Source organism: Electrona antarctica (assembly GCF_951216825.1).
Source record: "Electrona antarctica genome assembly, chromosome: 4".
NCBI lineage: Eukaryota > Metazoa > Chordata > Actinopteri > Myctophiformes > Myctophidae > Electrona > Electrona antarctica.
In genome coordinates this window covers 45478873-45496336 of record NC_136809.1, presented here as the reverse complement: position 1 = coordinate 45496336, position 17464 = coordinate 45478873, and the positions used below count along the sequence as shown (strand labels likewise).

General features: G+C 41.5%; 1 protein-coding gene across 1 annotated transcript; it reads right to left on the bottom strand.

Moving 5' to 3' along the window:
• Positions 1-390: 390 nt before the first annotated feature.
• On the bottom strand, positions 391-14961 carry melk (maternal embryonic leucine zipper kinase). The gene is made up of 18 exons (XM_079499344.1): positions 14602-14961; positions 13559-13648; positions 13378-13463; positions 12916-13032; positions 12637-12780; positions 12385-12453; positions 11006-11098; positions 9466-9564; positions 9094-9162; positions 8467-8565; positions 7507-7593; positions 6936-7070; positions 6181-6321; positions 5466-5742; positions 4085-4181; positions 3447-3609; positions 2665-2768; positions 391-1500 (listed from the first exon to the last, which is right to left on the bottom strand). Exons 1-18 carry the CDS (start codon positions 14699-14701, stop codon positions 1308-1310), a joined length of 2163 nt encoding a protein of 720 aa, XP_079355470.1. The 5' UTR covers positions 14702-14961; the 3' UTR covers positions 391-1307.
• Between the last annotated feature and the right edge of the window lie 2503 nt (positions 14962-17464).

Here is a 17464-nt window from a genome sequence, read left to right as displayed (position 1 = left end):
TGAAAATATTGGTTTAATTAATTAACATCTTATCACTCTTCTCTTTTTGGCTGTTTGACATTACCCATGTAGCCACCACCATGGCTTTTTGAATGCGTTTTTCTGTCACGCCTTTCTGCAGCACACTGCCACGGGTGCTGCTCAAGAGCCAATCAAACTGTGTGTAAAATAAACGTTATCCTCCTCAATGTCTTTCTGCACCCGACCGCCATTGGCCATCTGACCGTGACTGCCAGCCTGTATCACATCTTCCAAACCAAACTGAACTTAGCCAGCTAAACATTCAACAGAGGTCCCCTGAGCTCATTCGGTTATGAAACAAGATGGTTAGAACTGGCAACATTTTTTATTTCAGAGATGCTGCCCGTCACTCATAATAATCAATGTCTATTAAAAGGAAATACGTTTATTAATTTTCAAAGTACTTTTCAGGTACATAGACAGACAACAAATATATAGACGGACACATCATACAAACAAAGATGTTAAATGGCATAACAGAAATTGTAAACATATGTACAGTGCATGAATAAAAACACCCAATGTCAGTAAATTAGTAATGCTCTCTCTGCTAAATAATGTGATTCGATAAAGCTCAACACCTAAGGGGGAGAATAGCAAGAAATGGAAATAAGGAGCTGGAAGGTATACTGATGTTATACTCTGGTCTGTACAGAGAGAGACAGCTATTCCTCCCAGAGTATGTTAAACATAATTATGGGCGAGGAAGTAAAATGCCAAATATTGCATATGCAAACTGATGCAACATTCAGGGACAAGATGCGCAATGCAGGTACATTTAATGAGCCATGTTTTTACTATGAGCCAAAAGGACAGACTTTATACACCCATCATAACCACACGAACCATAGAGGCCCCATTCTGGGCCATGCCATACACTGGAACATTTGTCAAATTTTGCTGATCTAAGAGTGGGCTTGTAGTACTGGAAAAGTATAGTTTATAAAAAAAAATATCATTCAAGTTTTTCTTTTATGCACAAATTCAGTAGTAAAAAATATATTTAAAAAAAAAAAGGTTAAAAGGGGGTTGCATGGATTCAAGCAAAATAAAATCTCACGACTGACAAATGTTGCCGTTGTTTTCTGGAAGACTGAAATAACTAATAACCGAAAATAGGGCGGCTATCTACAAGCTGAAGAACTGAACAACACGTTGCGCCGCGATGTGTTGTAAGCTTGGTGCAGGACACACTTCTATAGAATACATGCTCTCTTCTATGGAATCCTAATGACTGAAATCAGTCGTGAGCTTTAATCCATGGGGTTGCTTCTATGCTAGGCTTATCAGGAATCGGTTCCCTTGATACTGGAGGTAGAGAGTATATCCTCCACCAGGTGTTTGTAGACCCAGGCGTCTCCCTTCAGCCTCTGGCGACGGACGCCCACCACCTCAGGCCTGTGCAGGAGGCACACCTCCAGCTCAAACGCCATCGTCACCTTGCCAAAGTCCCCCCTGGTGCGACACTTCAGGGTGTACCTAGACACAGTGGAGAGCAGAAGCAGAATGGAAATGTTAGGATATGACGGCTTGGGCTTTAGGAAGAGTTCTGACTGAGGTTCATTTTAAAATGCGAAGTTTTGGGATACAGTTTTTTTTTTTTTTTTTAAATGTATTTTCCGGCTAAGCATTTTGGCTTTTATTTCACGCTCCCTTCACAATGACAATAAAGCACACCTCAGCCATACATGCTCAAATCATGGAATATGCCTAAGCATTGTAAATATCCTTCAATCATTGATACAAAGTACAAAAAGGTTTATCGATATATTCCCATATTCACAACACTAGTCTATTTAGCTAAAGTTGCTTTACTAGGCTATTGAAACGTGATGCGAGTGAGGACTAGCCAAAAGCAACTTGGGACTACAAGAGCACTGCTTGCGCCAGTGTGTCCATGTAGGTGGTGCACCTCTTTCTCCTCATAGCGGTGCCTTGGGTTGGCTCCCACTGTGTCAACTTGTTTGTTAGCAGTCTCATGCTAGCCTCATCCTTCTCTCTCTGAGCTCGCCTGCTGAGGCCTCTGTAGAGTTCCACGTTTATGACGTGGTACGCCCATGTTAGTTACATCAAGTGCCATTTCTAGCATTCTTGCGTAGACGCCATCCAGGGAAGTCCTTTACTACCTCAAGTTCCGTCCTGCTGGCAGTAGCAATGGTTTTGTTGTCCATGTTAAATGCCACTAACTTTAGTTTTCTTGGTATTGAGCTTGAGGTCAACCTTCCTCCACTCCATTTCTACTGCCAATAGTAGTTCCCCTCCCTTCTCTGCTTGGTCCAAGACATGGGAAATATCAGTGATCGTGATGGGGTCTATCGCCACAATAAAAAGTAAGTGGGCTTTACAAGAACTTTACATACTAACCAAGTAGGTCAAAATGGATTGTCGGTACCTGTAGTATTTATCTTTAAATGTACTGTTTAGATTTAGCTGATAAGGTAAAAGACAGCAGGGGTTTCCTTTGGTAAACACAATCTTACACTCAAGGGTGTTCTTATTGTTATGAAAGTGCCTTGTATCAAACCGCATCACTTTCATTCACCAGAATGAGGGAATGGGCAGGATTTCAGAGGAAATGTGCATACAGATTAGAATATGATGAAGTAGATCAGAACAGAGAAGTGAAATTAATGTTTCTCTTACCCTTTCTGTGTGAAGTCGATGTGTTTCTCTGGCAGGATGGAGAGGATTTGGTTTAGAACCTGGTCTGGGTTGGTCTGACTGGTTAAAGTGACATTGTACTGGACCTGTACAGAGGAGACAAAAACATATATCTTTTTTTATTTTATTGAGGGACACTAGCCCTCAAAAAACATCATATGGCAGCCAAGTCTATGGACTTTTATTGTTTGTTTAGGGCCAATATAATACAGCGCCCCTCACTTCACACAAGTGTGATTGTTTTATTTAGAGTAGCCAAATATGTTTCCCCCCAATTTTTTTCGTAATGCCAAATAATACCTCACACAGGTCGTCACTGCTGTTGTATCCTAACCGACTCACCTGCCAGTGAGGAGCCCCCACCAGAAGGACGTAGAGCCTTTGTCCTACTCCTCCCGTCCAAACACTCCCTGCTGACTGGTGCCACCCCAGCCTGTAGGATTGCATGCCCTCCACGCCCAGCTTCCCTCCCCAAACACAAGCCAATTGCCTTCGTGTAGACGGCTAGATGCCCAACAAAGCCGGATGGTGGGCACTGGGCAGGAACTTTGCCACTGAACCACCCGAGCACTTTTGAATCAAATTCTAATTATTGTTTTCTCTTATTAAAGTTGGTTCCTTCATTTCCTTATGTAAAAGTGACTGGGTACTTAGAAAAGCGATACATGAATTTGAGCTATTATTATTATTAAAAAGTTCAGAAATTTGCGTTAGGTAGATTATCCGTCCATTTTAAATGCATGGTGCCAGCACGCATACTGTACCTTGATCTTGCGCGGGCCGTCACGTAGAGTTCGTTTCTTGCTGGGAGTGAGCATCGTGATGACCTTGTCCAGGCCTCTCTCTAGAGAGCCAAACATCTTCTCCACTTTGTTCTTCTGACCGCTGTCTCCTCCTCCCCTGACGGCCATGTCCAGAGACCGAGACCTGGGAACCGCAGTGGACAGTAAGAAAGTGCCACTCATGTTCATACACACAATTTAGGCAGACACTCTTAATCCAGAGCAATTTACAGTAAGCAGGAACAACACACAGGAATACATCAAATACATCACAAATAGTGATCAAGGATCATACAGTAAGTAAGCTAAGATCCTAACATCCGTGTACAATGTACAATGAGTATACTCTATAGAGTGCTATGCTATGTCTACACAATATTCTCTCTAAATTACATAAATGTACCCCCTGTTGACCCAGCTTCAATGCATATGTTATTTATTTTCTTTTTGCCTCCAGTGATTTGTTTATATCCCTCTCTATCCTGTCAGTGCCATCCTGAATCGCCTTCCCTTTTCTTATCACCTCCGGCTCCATTCCCCTTATTGTTCACACCCCACTCAATCAATCCCCACCCAACACACACTCTTCCTTTCTCTTTTAATCCCTCCCAGATGCGGACCTTCTCTCAGGACTGAAGGTCATTATCTCCAGATGACCAGTCTCCTTGTGCTGAGCTGCTTTCTTTCTTTTTGGATCTTTAGAGCCACTGCCTTCACCTGCAAGACACACACAAATGCATTCTGTATACTATTCACAGGTTGAATCCAGGCATTACACAGCAAACAACATCCCGTTCATGTTTCGGCACATTCAGGCAAAGTCCTTTTCCGCACGTGCATGGAAATCAAGGCCAGGGGTAATGGGCACAAAGGCTTTGACACACATTGTGCACGTGGACGGACGGACGGACGCGCACACACAGACACACACTTTAGTGGCGAGAGAACACATGTCACTACAGTCCATGTGGGACAGTGAGCAGAGGAAAGAGACAGCTACACCTGTCACAGCACATGCCTAGGGACCACCACACAGGCACACACAGAGTCCTTTGCTTGTGTCTGTGTGCATGGACAGTGCTGTCAGTAGCAACAAGGCTCTGAGACTCTAGAGAGAACAGGACCCGTCCAGATTCAGAGGGCTAAGCACCAAATCCAGAACATCAGCCAGCCGGCTCATGGCAGAGTTTACAGTGGAAGCTAATAATGAGGTTGGACATGCGGCCAGGGCCTTCACGTTTACAAATCATTAGGCTCTAATGATTCTCCCTTCATACCGCGGTCCCTTCATTTTGCAGATAAGTGCAATAAAATGAGCTCCGTGATAATAACGAGTCGACAGTGATAATTGTGTGTGCGCGTGCTCCCATTTGACGGTGTAATGACGGCTAAATCAGAGACGAAAGAGACGTGGTAAATTAGTTTATTACCAGAATACAATTTACTTGCAAATGTGTGCAATGCGGATGTGGCACTTATGGTTATGAGACCTAAGAGAAAGAGACTGAGGAAGGGGGAGAGAGAGCGCGAGGAGAGGAGTGTGAGAGGGGCAGTTGATTGATGCAAATAAAATAATGAGAGTTTTTAAATTACTTCTTTGAGACAAAATATTACACAATTACAAGATATAGTCATGTCTGATGACCTATTCAAATGTATTATCTATCATAACTAACATTCCATGCCAGTAGTCTAGTGCAGTGCAGTGGTTTTCAAGGACCCACAATCTACATGTTACATACAGGATATTTGACTGCAGATCGTCATCTAAAAAGATTGTGCCAGGGACCCCCATAAGAGAAGATTTGGGGTAAAAAAAAAAAGAATATTAAAAGTTTTAAAAACGTTATTTTTTTTGAACATACTGTAGCAGATCTACATGCTCAGTGCGTTGCATTGCGTTTTGTCGACTAAAACTATGACGAAATATGTTGCCATTTTTGAATATCCCAAGAATAAAATAGGGTTACCGAGTTGTGATTGGCGTGTGTGTGTTCTGACCTCTCGGTGTGTCGTTGCCTTTAGAGCCATTGAAGTGAGAACTGGGAGTGGGCGTGGTCAACACTTCCCTGGTGGGCCGTGTGTTCTTCCTGCTGGACGCAGGGGTAGCCGGCAGTGCAAAGAACTCAACGTCTTTTTCGGGCGCCACAACATTCTCCTTGTTCTCCTTGGCCTGTTGGTGGTCACGGCCCTGCCTCTCTGGGCGGCGATACGGCGTGATGTTTTCTCTCAGTGGACTGGGGCCTTGGCCCCGCAATTTCTCCGCCAATGGAGATATCTATGAAAACGCAGGGAAACATTTCAAACGGTTAGCTTCACCCTCTCGCCTTTACCTTGCCTATCTATGCAGTGGTCCCATGGAATAAAGCTAAATAAAAACTCAAGACTGAAAATGCAATGATGTTTTAGGCCGACCAGCTGAAGAAATCATGATATTTCTGAGACCATTCAGCTTTCTGGAAGATGCTTCTAAACTTGTATTCTATTGCTAGTTTGATCACTTCAAATACGCTTTCATCTTAAAATAACTAATGTTATGTTTTTGGTGCGCATGCTTTCACAGAAGACACGCTGGCTTCTATGAAAACCAAACGACTGAAATCAATCGTGGTGACTGAGAACTTTAATCCATGCATTTCAAACGGTTAGCTACACTCTCTCGCCTATCTAAGCACTTTTAGCCCTGGTGGTGTCTAACAAAGAATGCTCCACAGACCGCTCCATCCGGCCATCCTCGGACTCCCTTGGGCGTATGCCTCGCGTGGTATGGAACCCAGGGACAGTCATCGTCATAGTCCAAGCCAAAGTCGGCGGAACCCAGAACCACAGCATCCTCATCCTCACTGAAGTGAAGGGTCTGCTTAGGGATAGAAGTGGAAGGATGGGCAAAAAAGAAGAAGAGTGAGACACCAAGGAATATAAGATAACATCGATGTTGGCCAGAAACCTTCTTCAAAATCTTTACTTTTCATGAAATTATAAAATATCTTGTTTCAATGGATCCAATGTAGTAACAGCGCCCTCAACAGTCTGTCTCTAAAGACAGTCACAGGCTCTTGTTAATACTTGTCATTGGTTAAATACATGTAAAAACACACTCACTACTTTCACTTTCAAAATGCTACATGTTGTGACTTTTTAGATCAGCATGTTGTATGAAGTAGGGCATTTAAGAGAGAAAAAAACACATCGAAAAAATATGGATATACAAGGTTTCTGCCCAAAAACAACTATAAGGGAGATACTTGAGGAACAATGTCCAAAAAAGAAAGTTTCACAACAACATCCAAGCCCACAGAAGCAACCGGTGAGAGGGCATTGAGATCCAACGCAAACAAGTAACACAGAGCTGAGACGGACGCAGAGAGTGAACCAGAAACAAAAGGAGAAATCCAATTGCAGTCAGGAAGTCGATAAGCCAGACAGACACGGAGCAGCAGGGCATTGTGGGGTTTGTGGTCCCAGTCTGACCTGAGGTCTCTGGTGCAGTGGCGAGCAAGAGGGGGCGTCACAGGCAGGCGGCTCGGCACGCAGGCGGACAGGCTTGCCTCTCTGCTTCTTAGACAGCAGCAGTAGGTAGGTGGCCGTCGTCTGGTCGTAACGCCACTGTGCACAAAATACAACACGCACCGAAGCAGAGCATATACTGTATAACCCTAGACAAACAATTAGTGATGAGCAACATGGACCAAATCAAATACCACAATATGTTTCAAAGGCCATGATTATCAATATTTTGTACTGTTGTTCACAAACAATTTACACAATGGGATTTGATTAATAATCAGGAATGACTACGTTTGAATAGGCGAGTTAGGACAGCTATAACAACCTGTAATGCAGCCTTTAAAAACGATAAAAACACAACGTTAAGCCATATCATGATATCACAATGTCCAAAGTCCAAGCTGTTATAGTCACACACACAATAAGCATGCATAGAAAATGCTATATAAGAGAAATGTAATTATTATTATTCTCTAGTTACTGTATACAAGCTCATCATATAATAAGAGGGGGAACATGGACAACTCAAACCAACCTCATTGACCAGCTGGGTGGTGCTCTGTCTGGAGCGTTTCATGTTGACCGCCATCTCCGTGATGCAGTCCTCATCTATATGGCCCATCTACACAACAGACAAACACCGCTCATGAACCTAACAGTCCTACAAATAGTTACAGACCACCAGAGATGCCTTGGCATGGTGGATTCTGTCACTGCTGTCTAAATTCAATGTAAGGCAACCACTTAACCAGGCAAGCGTCCATGTCATTTTAAAACGTTAACGTTTTTATGGCTATTAAAAAACAGCAGATCTTCCAACTTTGTGCCGGGATGCGAGCTTGTACATCTGCTATTTTTTAACAATTTTTGAAAAATCTTTTAAACTACTACTACTACTAAACAAAACTACTGATTTAGAGGCATTTTGTAGAATCAACCTCAGGTCTTTAAAAAAAAAAGAGCAAAAATATGTTACCTTTGCATGGACCCATTTTAAGAGATGGAATAGTTGAACATAATTGGTTATGTTTAAATGCATGTGATGTTGTGTAGTGTAGTATACCGGACTTTTGGTAATATTAGTTATGTTTACATGTGCGTGTAGTGTTGTTACTACTACACTGTAGCACAGGGGTTCTCAACCCGTGGGTCGCGACCCCTCGGGGGGTCGCCAAATTATTTTGGGGGGGTCCCCAAATTATAAAAAAAACCCCAAACCCCCTCCCCCCTTTTTTTTTTGTTTTGCAACTGAATGCCTGGAAAATGGAAATGAAGAGTTTACATATAGTACACATAGTACATGCATACACCTTCCCTAATGATTATATCTGGTTTCAGTATTTATTTATGGTGTATTGTCTCTATTATTAAGGTTATTGTAGCAGTCCATTTATATTGGGGGTCGGGAGGGGGCGGGGAGGGGGTCCCGAAACCTTGCCAAAGCATTTCCGGGGGTCCCCGGCCAAAAACGTTGAGAACCCCTGCTGTAGCATACCGGCTTTTTGCTGTGCCATTCCACAGGGGAGTTGTAGTCCAGCACAACCCAGGGATGGTCCAACAGCTGTCTGACAGTTAGACGACGCTTGGGCTCCACCTACAGGACACACACACAAACTACTGTTCAAAATGCACACCTAAGGATAATGACATGCCCATAATAGGGACATTGGGATTAAAGTGGTACAAAATAAAAGGCGGAACATATCGGCTGCATAATCGCCAATACTGATGTATAGTAGTAAAGAAATGGTCCGAAGCAATACACATGGAATAAAGCTAAATAAAATCTCATGACGGAAAGTTTAATGATGTTCCTGCTGTTCTGACATACAGTAGAGCCAACCGGTTGAAGAAATCACAGTTTGAGGCTTTAACCTTTGCTCTTATGGCATTTCTGACACCTTGTGTGTTTATGGAAGATGCTTCTGAACATGTATCCTATTGCTAGTTTAACAACTTCAAATACCCTTTCATCTTAAAATAATATATGCTGGCTTCTATGGAATCCAAATGACTGAAATCAGTCGTGGTGACTGAGAACTTTAATCCGTGGATACATGGGTGGGCCAGGCTCTAAACAGGACAGTGAGTTGAAGAGGGAAGGCCATCTCCGAGTCCATACCTGCAGCATCTGGTTGAGGAGCAGCACGCTACCTGGAGAAAGCCAGTGGGGGTTGTCGTATTTACCTCTCTGAAAAAGGACAAAGTACAACACTATGTTCGTACGTCTCACACTTTAGGCTCACACAACACATGCATGTGCATAGACACACCAAGGCTTGCCTTTCTTTTAAAATAATGCAACAAGATTGAATTATTTCTAAAGCCACAATCAAGGACTAATGGAAAAAGGGGGGGGGGGGGGGGGAATTGAAAAAAAGAATTATGTTTTAATTTCATGATTTCCATAGGCCTACTTAAACATTACAAGACTGACTTCCTGAGACTCAAATATGCAGGGGAACATATAATGCACACTCAGCACTGCACTAACCGTAATCTTTCTGTAGAGAAGCATACAGTTGTCGTCATCAAAGGGTAGGAATCCACAGAGTAGCGCATACAGCAGCACTCCCATACTCCACACGTCAGCCTATAGTGGACACAACATCACAGCGCACTCATGTCAGTCAAATGTGACAACACTACATATGCCTCTGCTCTGACAGTGTATGGCCTGAACCAACTGTGGTATGCAGATTGTATGTGGTGGAAGGAAAGCATACGATGAATTTTCTCTTCTGTTTATTAAATCCATAGCTAAATCTAAATCCTTATATTTGTGCAGAATATAAGAGTGAAGAACAAGTGAATGTGGGTTGTGATGGTGGATTGTTTAGATACTTTCAGTTTAGTTTGAAGATGTATATCGTTGCTGTCGGGAGGAAACCTCATAACTCCATTTTTCCCCCCCACACAAAACAATGCTATTGAACACCCTTTACGTGTTGTTTCGAAAATATTGAACCAGTGGAAAGTAGTAAAAAAACGCATTGAACAAAACCTCTTAACTCCATTGGACCCTCAAACTGCTAACTCCACCTTCTCATGCAAGTAATTGACAATATCAAAAGTCACAACACCAGCTTTGACGAGGCAGTATTGCATCGTTAAAAAAGAAAAGAAAAAGGTTTTCTTCATTTCCTTAAAAATGTATATTTTTAATTTCCTGAAAAATGGACACTTTGGAGTTAGGTGGTTTCTTCCCGACAGCAACGATATGCAATTTCAGTTAAAGCCCATCTAAAGTGTATCAAGTCTGCCTGAGAGTTAAAACATTAATGGGTAGAGTCCAAAAATCCAAAATTGTAAAAGAAAATCACCATCTACAAATTAAACCAAATAAAAAAATGTGAGACTATTTTTTGTAGAATCAACAGCAGTCACAGAAATATCCTTTAGATTGGTATCCTTCATTTAATTATTTAATGAGCCAAGCAGCATACGAGGCTGTCTTTCGAAACACGTCAATATGCTGCCCATGCCCAATTAAATAAAAATGTAATTAGGAAACCCTTGAGTCGTACTCGGCTACTCGCATCCCCTTACATTCTATTATATTTTTGTAGTCCAGTTCTGAATCAATCAATTCCCTCTGTATTTTATGAATGCAAGACAAAATCCCTAATATATAGATAGGGTGGGTATCAATACTGCAAAGTAGAAACAGTTATGTTACAAGTAAAAGTCCAGCAATGAAATTTTACTTTACTAAAAGTACAAACATTTTGTCATCAAAATATACTTAAAGTACCAAAAGTAAAAGTACTCATTATGCAGAATGCCCCATTTCACAAGTTCAAAATGTATACAAATCTTATATAGATCTGGCGTGAAAGTAGCAGATCTACAAGCTCACAATGCGTCACGATAAATGGCCAATAAAGTACAATATTTGCCTCCGAGATATAGTGGGGTAGAAGTAAAAGTATTGGAAATTGGAAATACTGAAGTAAAAATACATTTTTTTTAACTACAGTAATAGAGTAAATGTACTACATACATAGTCGTGCACCGATAGCTCACTTTCTTACCTCTGAGCCAATGTATGCTTTTCCCTGGATGAGCTCAGGAGCAGCGTAGGCAGGGCTCCCACAACACGTCATCAACTCATAACCCATACCTCCCTACAATAGAGATAGTCACATGGTCACTACCACATATACCTCCCTACAATAGAGATAGTCACATGGTCACTAGTACTACCATATATACATATACCTCCCTACAATAGAGATAGTCACATGGTCACTAGTACTACCACATATACCTCCCTACAATAGAGATAGTCACATGGTCACTAGTACTACCACATATACATATACCTCCCTACAATAGAGATAGTCACATGGTCACTAGTACTACCACATATACCTCCCTACAATAGAGATAGTCACATGGTCACTAGTACTACCATATATACATATACCTCCCTACAATAGAGATAGTCACATGGTCACTACCATAGACATATAAACGTAGACGCCTCTTCCGGCTCTGGGGCGTCTGTATCTCAACGGAAGGAACATGGAGGCGATATATTGGCAATCTTTCCCGAGATTCTTTGCCAAGCATTTAGGTTTTCAATGTAATGGGTAAATATATAAAATATATATAAAATGATGGTGTTTTAGTAGCCATACAGCGTAAGGATTGCGGTTATGAAATATCTGGGATCATTAGGGACTATGGGCTCCATTTTTGTCACCGCTAAACCCCTTACCCCTAAACTTCTTTGCCTTTTTTTTTATTTTTTTTTACTATTTTTCAAAATATTTTTGAATAGTTAAAATGGCCAGTCTACACGCTCATTGGCTAGTTGAACTATTCAAAAATGTTTTTCAAATTAGTAAAAAAAAAGGCAAAGAAGTTTAGGGATAAGGGGTTTAGCGGTGACAAAAATGGAGCCCTATATCTACAAGCTTACAACACGTCACGCTGCGACGTGTAAGCTGCTAAGTAACCTGCTAAGTTGGTGCAGGACAGACATACTTCTATGGAATCCAAATGACTGAAATCAGTCGTGGCGACTGAGAACGGTCATAATTGGAAAATAAGACAGGGTGATGGGTTTATTATTTTCCAATAATCAACATCTGCCTCAAGGCCTATTCATACTTCATTCTTCTTTTAGGTGATATAAGGTGACCACTGAAAACTACAACATGATGTCACACCGCAGTGATAACTTAAGTGACACACAGCTCACCCCAACACATCTCCCTGTTTTAATTTTTACTGACCACCGAAAAGGTGAGTAGCTTATCACCTAAAACGGAGTATGAACAGGCCTTCACTGTACAATAAACTTATTACATGGCTACTTGTGGACGGAATGAATAATCAATTTGCCACAAAATATTGATAACATTTGTCTGTTATCAGAGTATTCAACAAAGCTATGTATCTGTACCTTAGGTTTAGCACACAGCCCAAAATCTATAAGTTTGAGGTTGTGGTTCTCATCTATCAGCAGGTTCTCCTGAAGGCCCAATAGAAAGAGAAACGCCATTAGAACATACAAATAAAAGCATGCAATAATGGCTGCATATTTTTCGTCTTTCACATAAAACATTAAAAACAATACATGCAACATGCATAATATTCACATTATGCCAGTACATGCATGCACACACGTGCACACACACACAGTGGTGGTGTTTACCGGTTTGAGGTCCCTGTGTGCGTAGCCCTGACTGTGAATGTAGGCCAGCGCAGAGACAATCTGTCGGAAGAACACCCTGGTTTCCTCCTCCGACAGACGGTCTTTTGCGATTATGTAGTCAAATAACTCGCCCCCTGGACAGTACTGATAGATGGACAGAAGCAAAGGACAAAAGTGCATTACTGTATGTATTATTCTGCAAGTTGTATGCAGATAATAATGCCCACCAGGCCACCACCCAACCAACCAGTGATGAGCCAATTAAGAAGTCAAGTGTACCTCCAGCACCATGTAGAATTTCTTGGTGGTTTCAATGACGTGGTACAGACGACAGACATGTTGATGGCTTAGGTGCTTCATGGCTTCGATCTCTACCTTCACACGAGGCAGATCGTCCTGGGACAAGGTTGTTGTATCATATATTAGGTTGGGAATTTATTTTAAGCAAAGAATAATCAAATACTCTAATAATAATCTATCCCAATGTTAGGAGAGAGACGGGGGGGGGGGGGAGACACGCAGCAAAGGCCGTCGGGATCGGGAGTCGAACTTGCGGCACGCCGTCAGGCTGGCTCAGCAGCCTAGGTGCCCAGACGGTTGAGCTAACCGTCCGGGCCATAATGTTTTTAAAAGCTCGATTCTTCTATTCATCTAAACATGGATCGATCGAGCGCCAACAAAAGATAATGATGAATACAGTAGTTGCAGCCCTACCCCGTTGTCACTCTAGCTAGAACTCACCCCTAGATCTTTCTTATCCATGATTTTGATGGCAACCTTCTCTCCTGTCAGGATGTGCCGTCCAAGCTTCACTTTAGCAAAGCCTCCTGAGAAAGACGAGGGGCGAGGCATTCAGACTCTCAAAACGTAAATGCAGTTCCTCTAAAGCTAAAAAAAAAGAGACATCCGAGAAGCACATTACCTGAGCCAATAGTGTCGTAGACCTCATAGTATTTGAACAGCTCCTCGGCCCCACAGTCTTCTGTCCTTTCAACAGGCATCCTCTCTGTCTCTGCACAAACACCACCACTGATCACGATTTGTGTTGATTAATCGTCACACAAATAATTGCGATTAACGATTTAATGATGTGTTTTTGGCATTGGAAAATTATGAATAGAAATTACATTTGTGTTTGCCTTTTAGGCTTTGCAATAAAAGTGCACATGGCAGATATGACAAAACTGTTTTTTTTTTGTTTTTTTTAATGTATGAACATTTTTCAAAATGGAAACAATTATGATTATGAAATAATAATTGTGAGTGACAATTCTAGTGATCTCTCTCACTATAATCACGCTGACACCAAAACAAATGACGTGTTCTGTTACCACACACACACACGCACGATCTGGCTTGCGGCTGCCGTCAGGCAAAACTCTTACATGTATCACCATGTTCTAACATTTATTTTTAATGCCCGCCTACATGATACTAGCCTAGCCTACTATACAGCGTCACACAAACATATCACCAGTAACAGATCATCATCTGAAAGCTAAAGTTACATGCATTTTAAATCACATAGCTATTGCCGCATTATGTTTTGCAATCATTTTCCAAATTCCTTCATTTACGTTTGAACAGTATATATTAGGTTTGAACATTGAGTCGACCATAGCCTTAGATTTAGACTATTTTTCGATTCTGACGTCAGAATCGAAAAATACCTCTACGAGGTGTTTATTATAATAATCCACGTCAGCGAGATTTGAAGCTATAGCTTGTCTAGCCCTGAAACATGACTGCCATGATAATCAGTCATGTTTCAGGGCTATAGCTTGTCAAATTAGCCAGCAACCAACAACAGTGAGTTGCATGGAATGGATAACAGCTAGCCTTGTATCAAGACTATAATCATACGTCTTTCATCCAGTGTGATATTTACAATGACCGTCTTGATTCGAGGATTGATAGCTACCGTATCTCTACATTTGATGCAAATGTTGTATTTTTCCAGCTTACCTTTAAACGTATGAAAGTAGACAGTAGAAACATGAAGCCGATCAGAACCACAGCAGATGTTTTGTTGTTGAACGGAAGCCAGTTTTTGAATTTCCCACATCTATCTACTTCTGCGCCTACGTCTTCCTGTTTCCGGGTTTGCAGCGTGTGAGTTCTCCCCCTGCTGGACAATTGTGGTACTCTATGCTAGGACTAACTAGTGTACACTGTAAAATTAGATTCATCATCACTTATGGAAGTAAAATATTGACTTTATTCTATACATATAACCAAGTCATATACAATGTAATAAAACATTGTGTGTGTGTGTGTGTGTGTGTGTGTGTGTGTGTGTGTGTGTGTGTGTGTGTGTGTGTGTGTGTGTGTGTGTGTGTGTGTGTGTGTGTGTGTGTGTGTGTGTGTGTGTGTGTGTGTGTGTGTGTGTGTGTGTGTTGTGGCATGCATGTTTCCCTACACCTTTAGGCTTTAAGGATAATTGGTGATTGGAACCCGGTAGCTCAGCTGTGGAGGAGGGGACTGGTTTAAAACAGTGACTCAACACTGACTCAAAAATTAGCACCCAGCTGGAAAGGGGACGAGGTGAAAATCTTTTTGTTTATTATGGTCTTGTGTTACATTCTTTAAGGTTTATTGTTTTCATATTGCATTTAATATCTGCACTTTATGGATTTTATTGGTTATGTAAATATGTTTTTTTTTTTAAGTGAACAGCTTGTGCTTATATATGTTGGATGTGTTTATTGATTGTCTGATTTATGATACATATTATGTTTTTCTTTATTTTAGCACCAGTTGATTCATTAATAAAGCAACTTAAAATCAGTCAGTCTTAAACCTTGGCCAGCTGGGTCCGCTACACACACACTTTTTGATTACATACTTCTATATACATTGTCTTGTGATAAAATGGCCTTCCTTAAAGGACCACTTCACCACTTTTCAACTTCTCTTCCTATAATTGGTCCTAACTAATGTTCATGATAAAATACCACCATTTTTTTCTACTCAGTCTGTGTCTCATAGGAAGGCTGTGGGCAGTTCAGAAACCCGTCCACCAGTGACATCATCGATGGTGAATCCAAGCTAATAGAAACGGCAGGCTTTCTTTTCCTGAAAAGTTGCAATGCAAAAGTTGAAGCCATCGTTCTCACTATAATAAAAATCTAAATATATTTTAAAACAAATCTTGTTTTAAAAAAAATCTGCCTAATGATGATGTCACTGGTGGACGGGTGTCCGAACTGCCCAAAGCCCTCCTATGAGACACAGACTGAGTAGGAAAAAATGGTGGTGTTTTATCATGAACATTAGTGAGGACCAATTATATGAAGAGATGTTGAAAAGTGGTGAAGTGGTCCTTTAACTACAATTGTAAAGCACAGGGCAACAAAATCCAATTAAGTCATTATCTGACTGATTGTATCTTTAATTGAAAACAGAAGTGACATTTCTGTGATGCATCAGTAAGTGACAGAGAAAACTCACAAGTGCTTTACATGCAGGAAATAGAAACAAAAACAAGCAAAATAAAAACAATAGTAGGCTACAGAGCAGAAAACAGCCTATACAATTGATCTCAAAGCAAACAGCAAAATAGCGATACCCACATAGAAAAGAAAAAACATCATGAAACATCTGGAAATGCCCGTGCAAATAGTGTTTTAAGTTTGTTTTTAAAAATATCTACAGAAACTGCTGATCTCAGGGCCTGAGGAAGAGCGTTCCACAGTGTGGGTGCTACAACCTGAAAGGCTCTGTCACCTTTTGTTTTGAGTCTAGTGCTGGGGACAATTAACAGACCCTGTTCCGCAGACCTTGGCCCTCACTGGCACATAACGCTGGACAAGGTCAGTTAAATATTTCGGAGCCTGACCATATAAAGCTCTATAGGTGAGCACCAGGACCTTAAAATGAACCCTGGAATTTACAGGAAGCCAGTGTAATTGGGCTAGGACTGGGGTTCTACTGGTCCTGGTAAGGAGTCTGGCTGCAGCATTTTGAATGAGCTGAAGACGATCCATGGTTGTTTTACTAAGACAGGTGAAAAGTGAATTACAGTAGTCCAAACGTGACGAAACAAAGGCATGAATGATCATTTCTAATTCGGGGAAAGAGACCAGTGAGCGAAGTTTTGCGATATTCCTGAGGTGGAAAAAACATGTACGGGTGACTTGTGAGATGTGAGTGTCGAGATGCATGGTATGGTCAAAGTTTACACCTAGGTTTCTGAGGTTGGGACGCACTTTGTCCTTGAGAGACCCAATCCCTTCAACCACTGTGAATAATGCTGTCAGGGGCAACAATAAGGACTTCAGTTTTGGCCTCATTTAACTGGAGGTAGTTGTTGGACATCCAGGCCTTTATTGCGGACAGACACTCAAGTAAAATGTTAAAGTTAAAATCAGCAGGGCTCTTTGGGTTAAAAGAATAATATAGTTGTATGTAGTCTGCATAAAAATGGTAGGACATGCCTTTTAAAAGAGCTGATAATTCGTCCGAGTGGTAGCATGTAAAGTGCGAATAGTGTCGGACCAAGGACCGAACCCTGGGGGACCCCACATGAAAATGCAACAGAATCTGACCTATGAGGGCCCACGGCTACAGAGAAACGTCTCCCAACTCAAGGTACGGCCACGGAGCCGACTTGGGGACGCAGCTCCTCCAAGGCAAACAAACAAATGAACGGAGCTGAACGTGAATCCTCCCCCACCACCCCCCCTTTTTTCCCCCTCACTGTATATGTTTCTTTTCCCTTTTTACCTCCATTATGATGAATTCCTGTTCTGTTCTTTGTCTATATAGAAGTGTCTATTTGTACGTCTCTAAATGTTTTGATGAATTGAACATGGTGGACCCTGTTGTA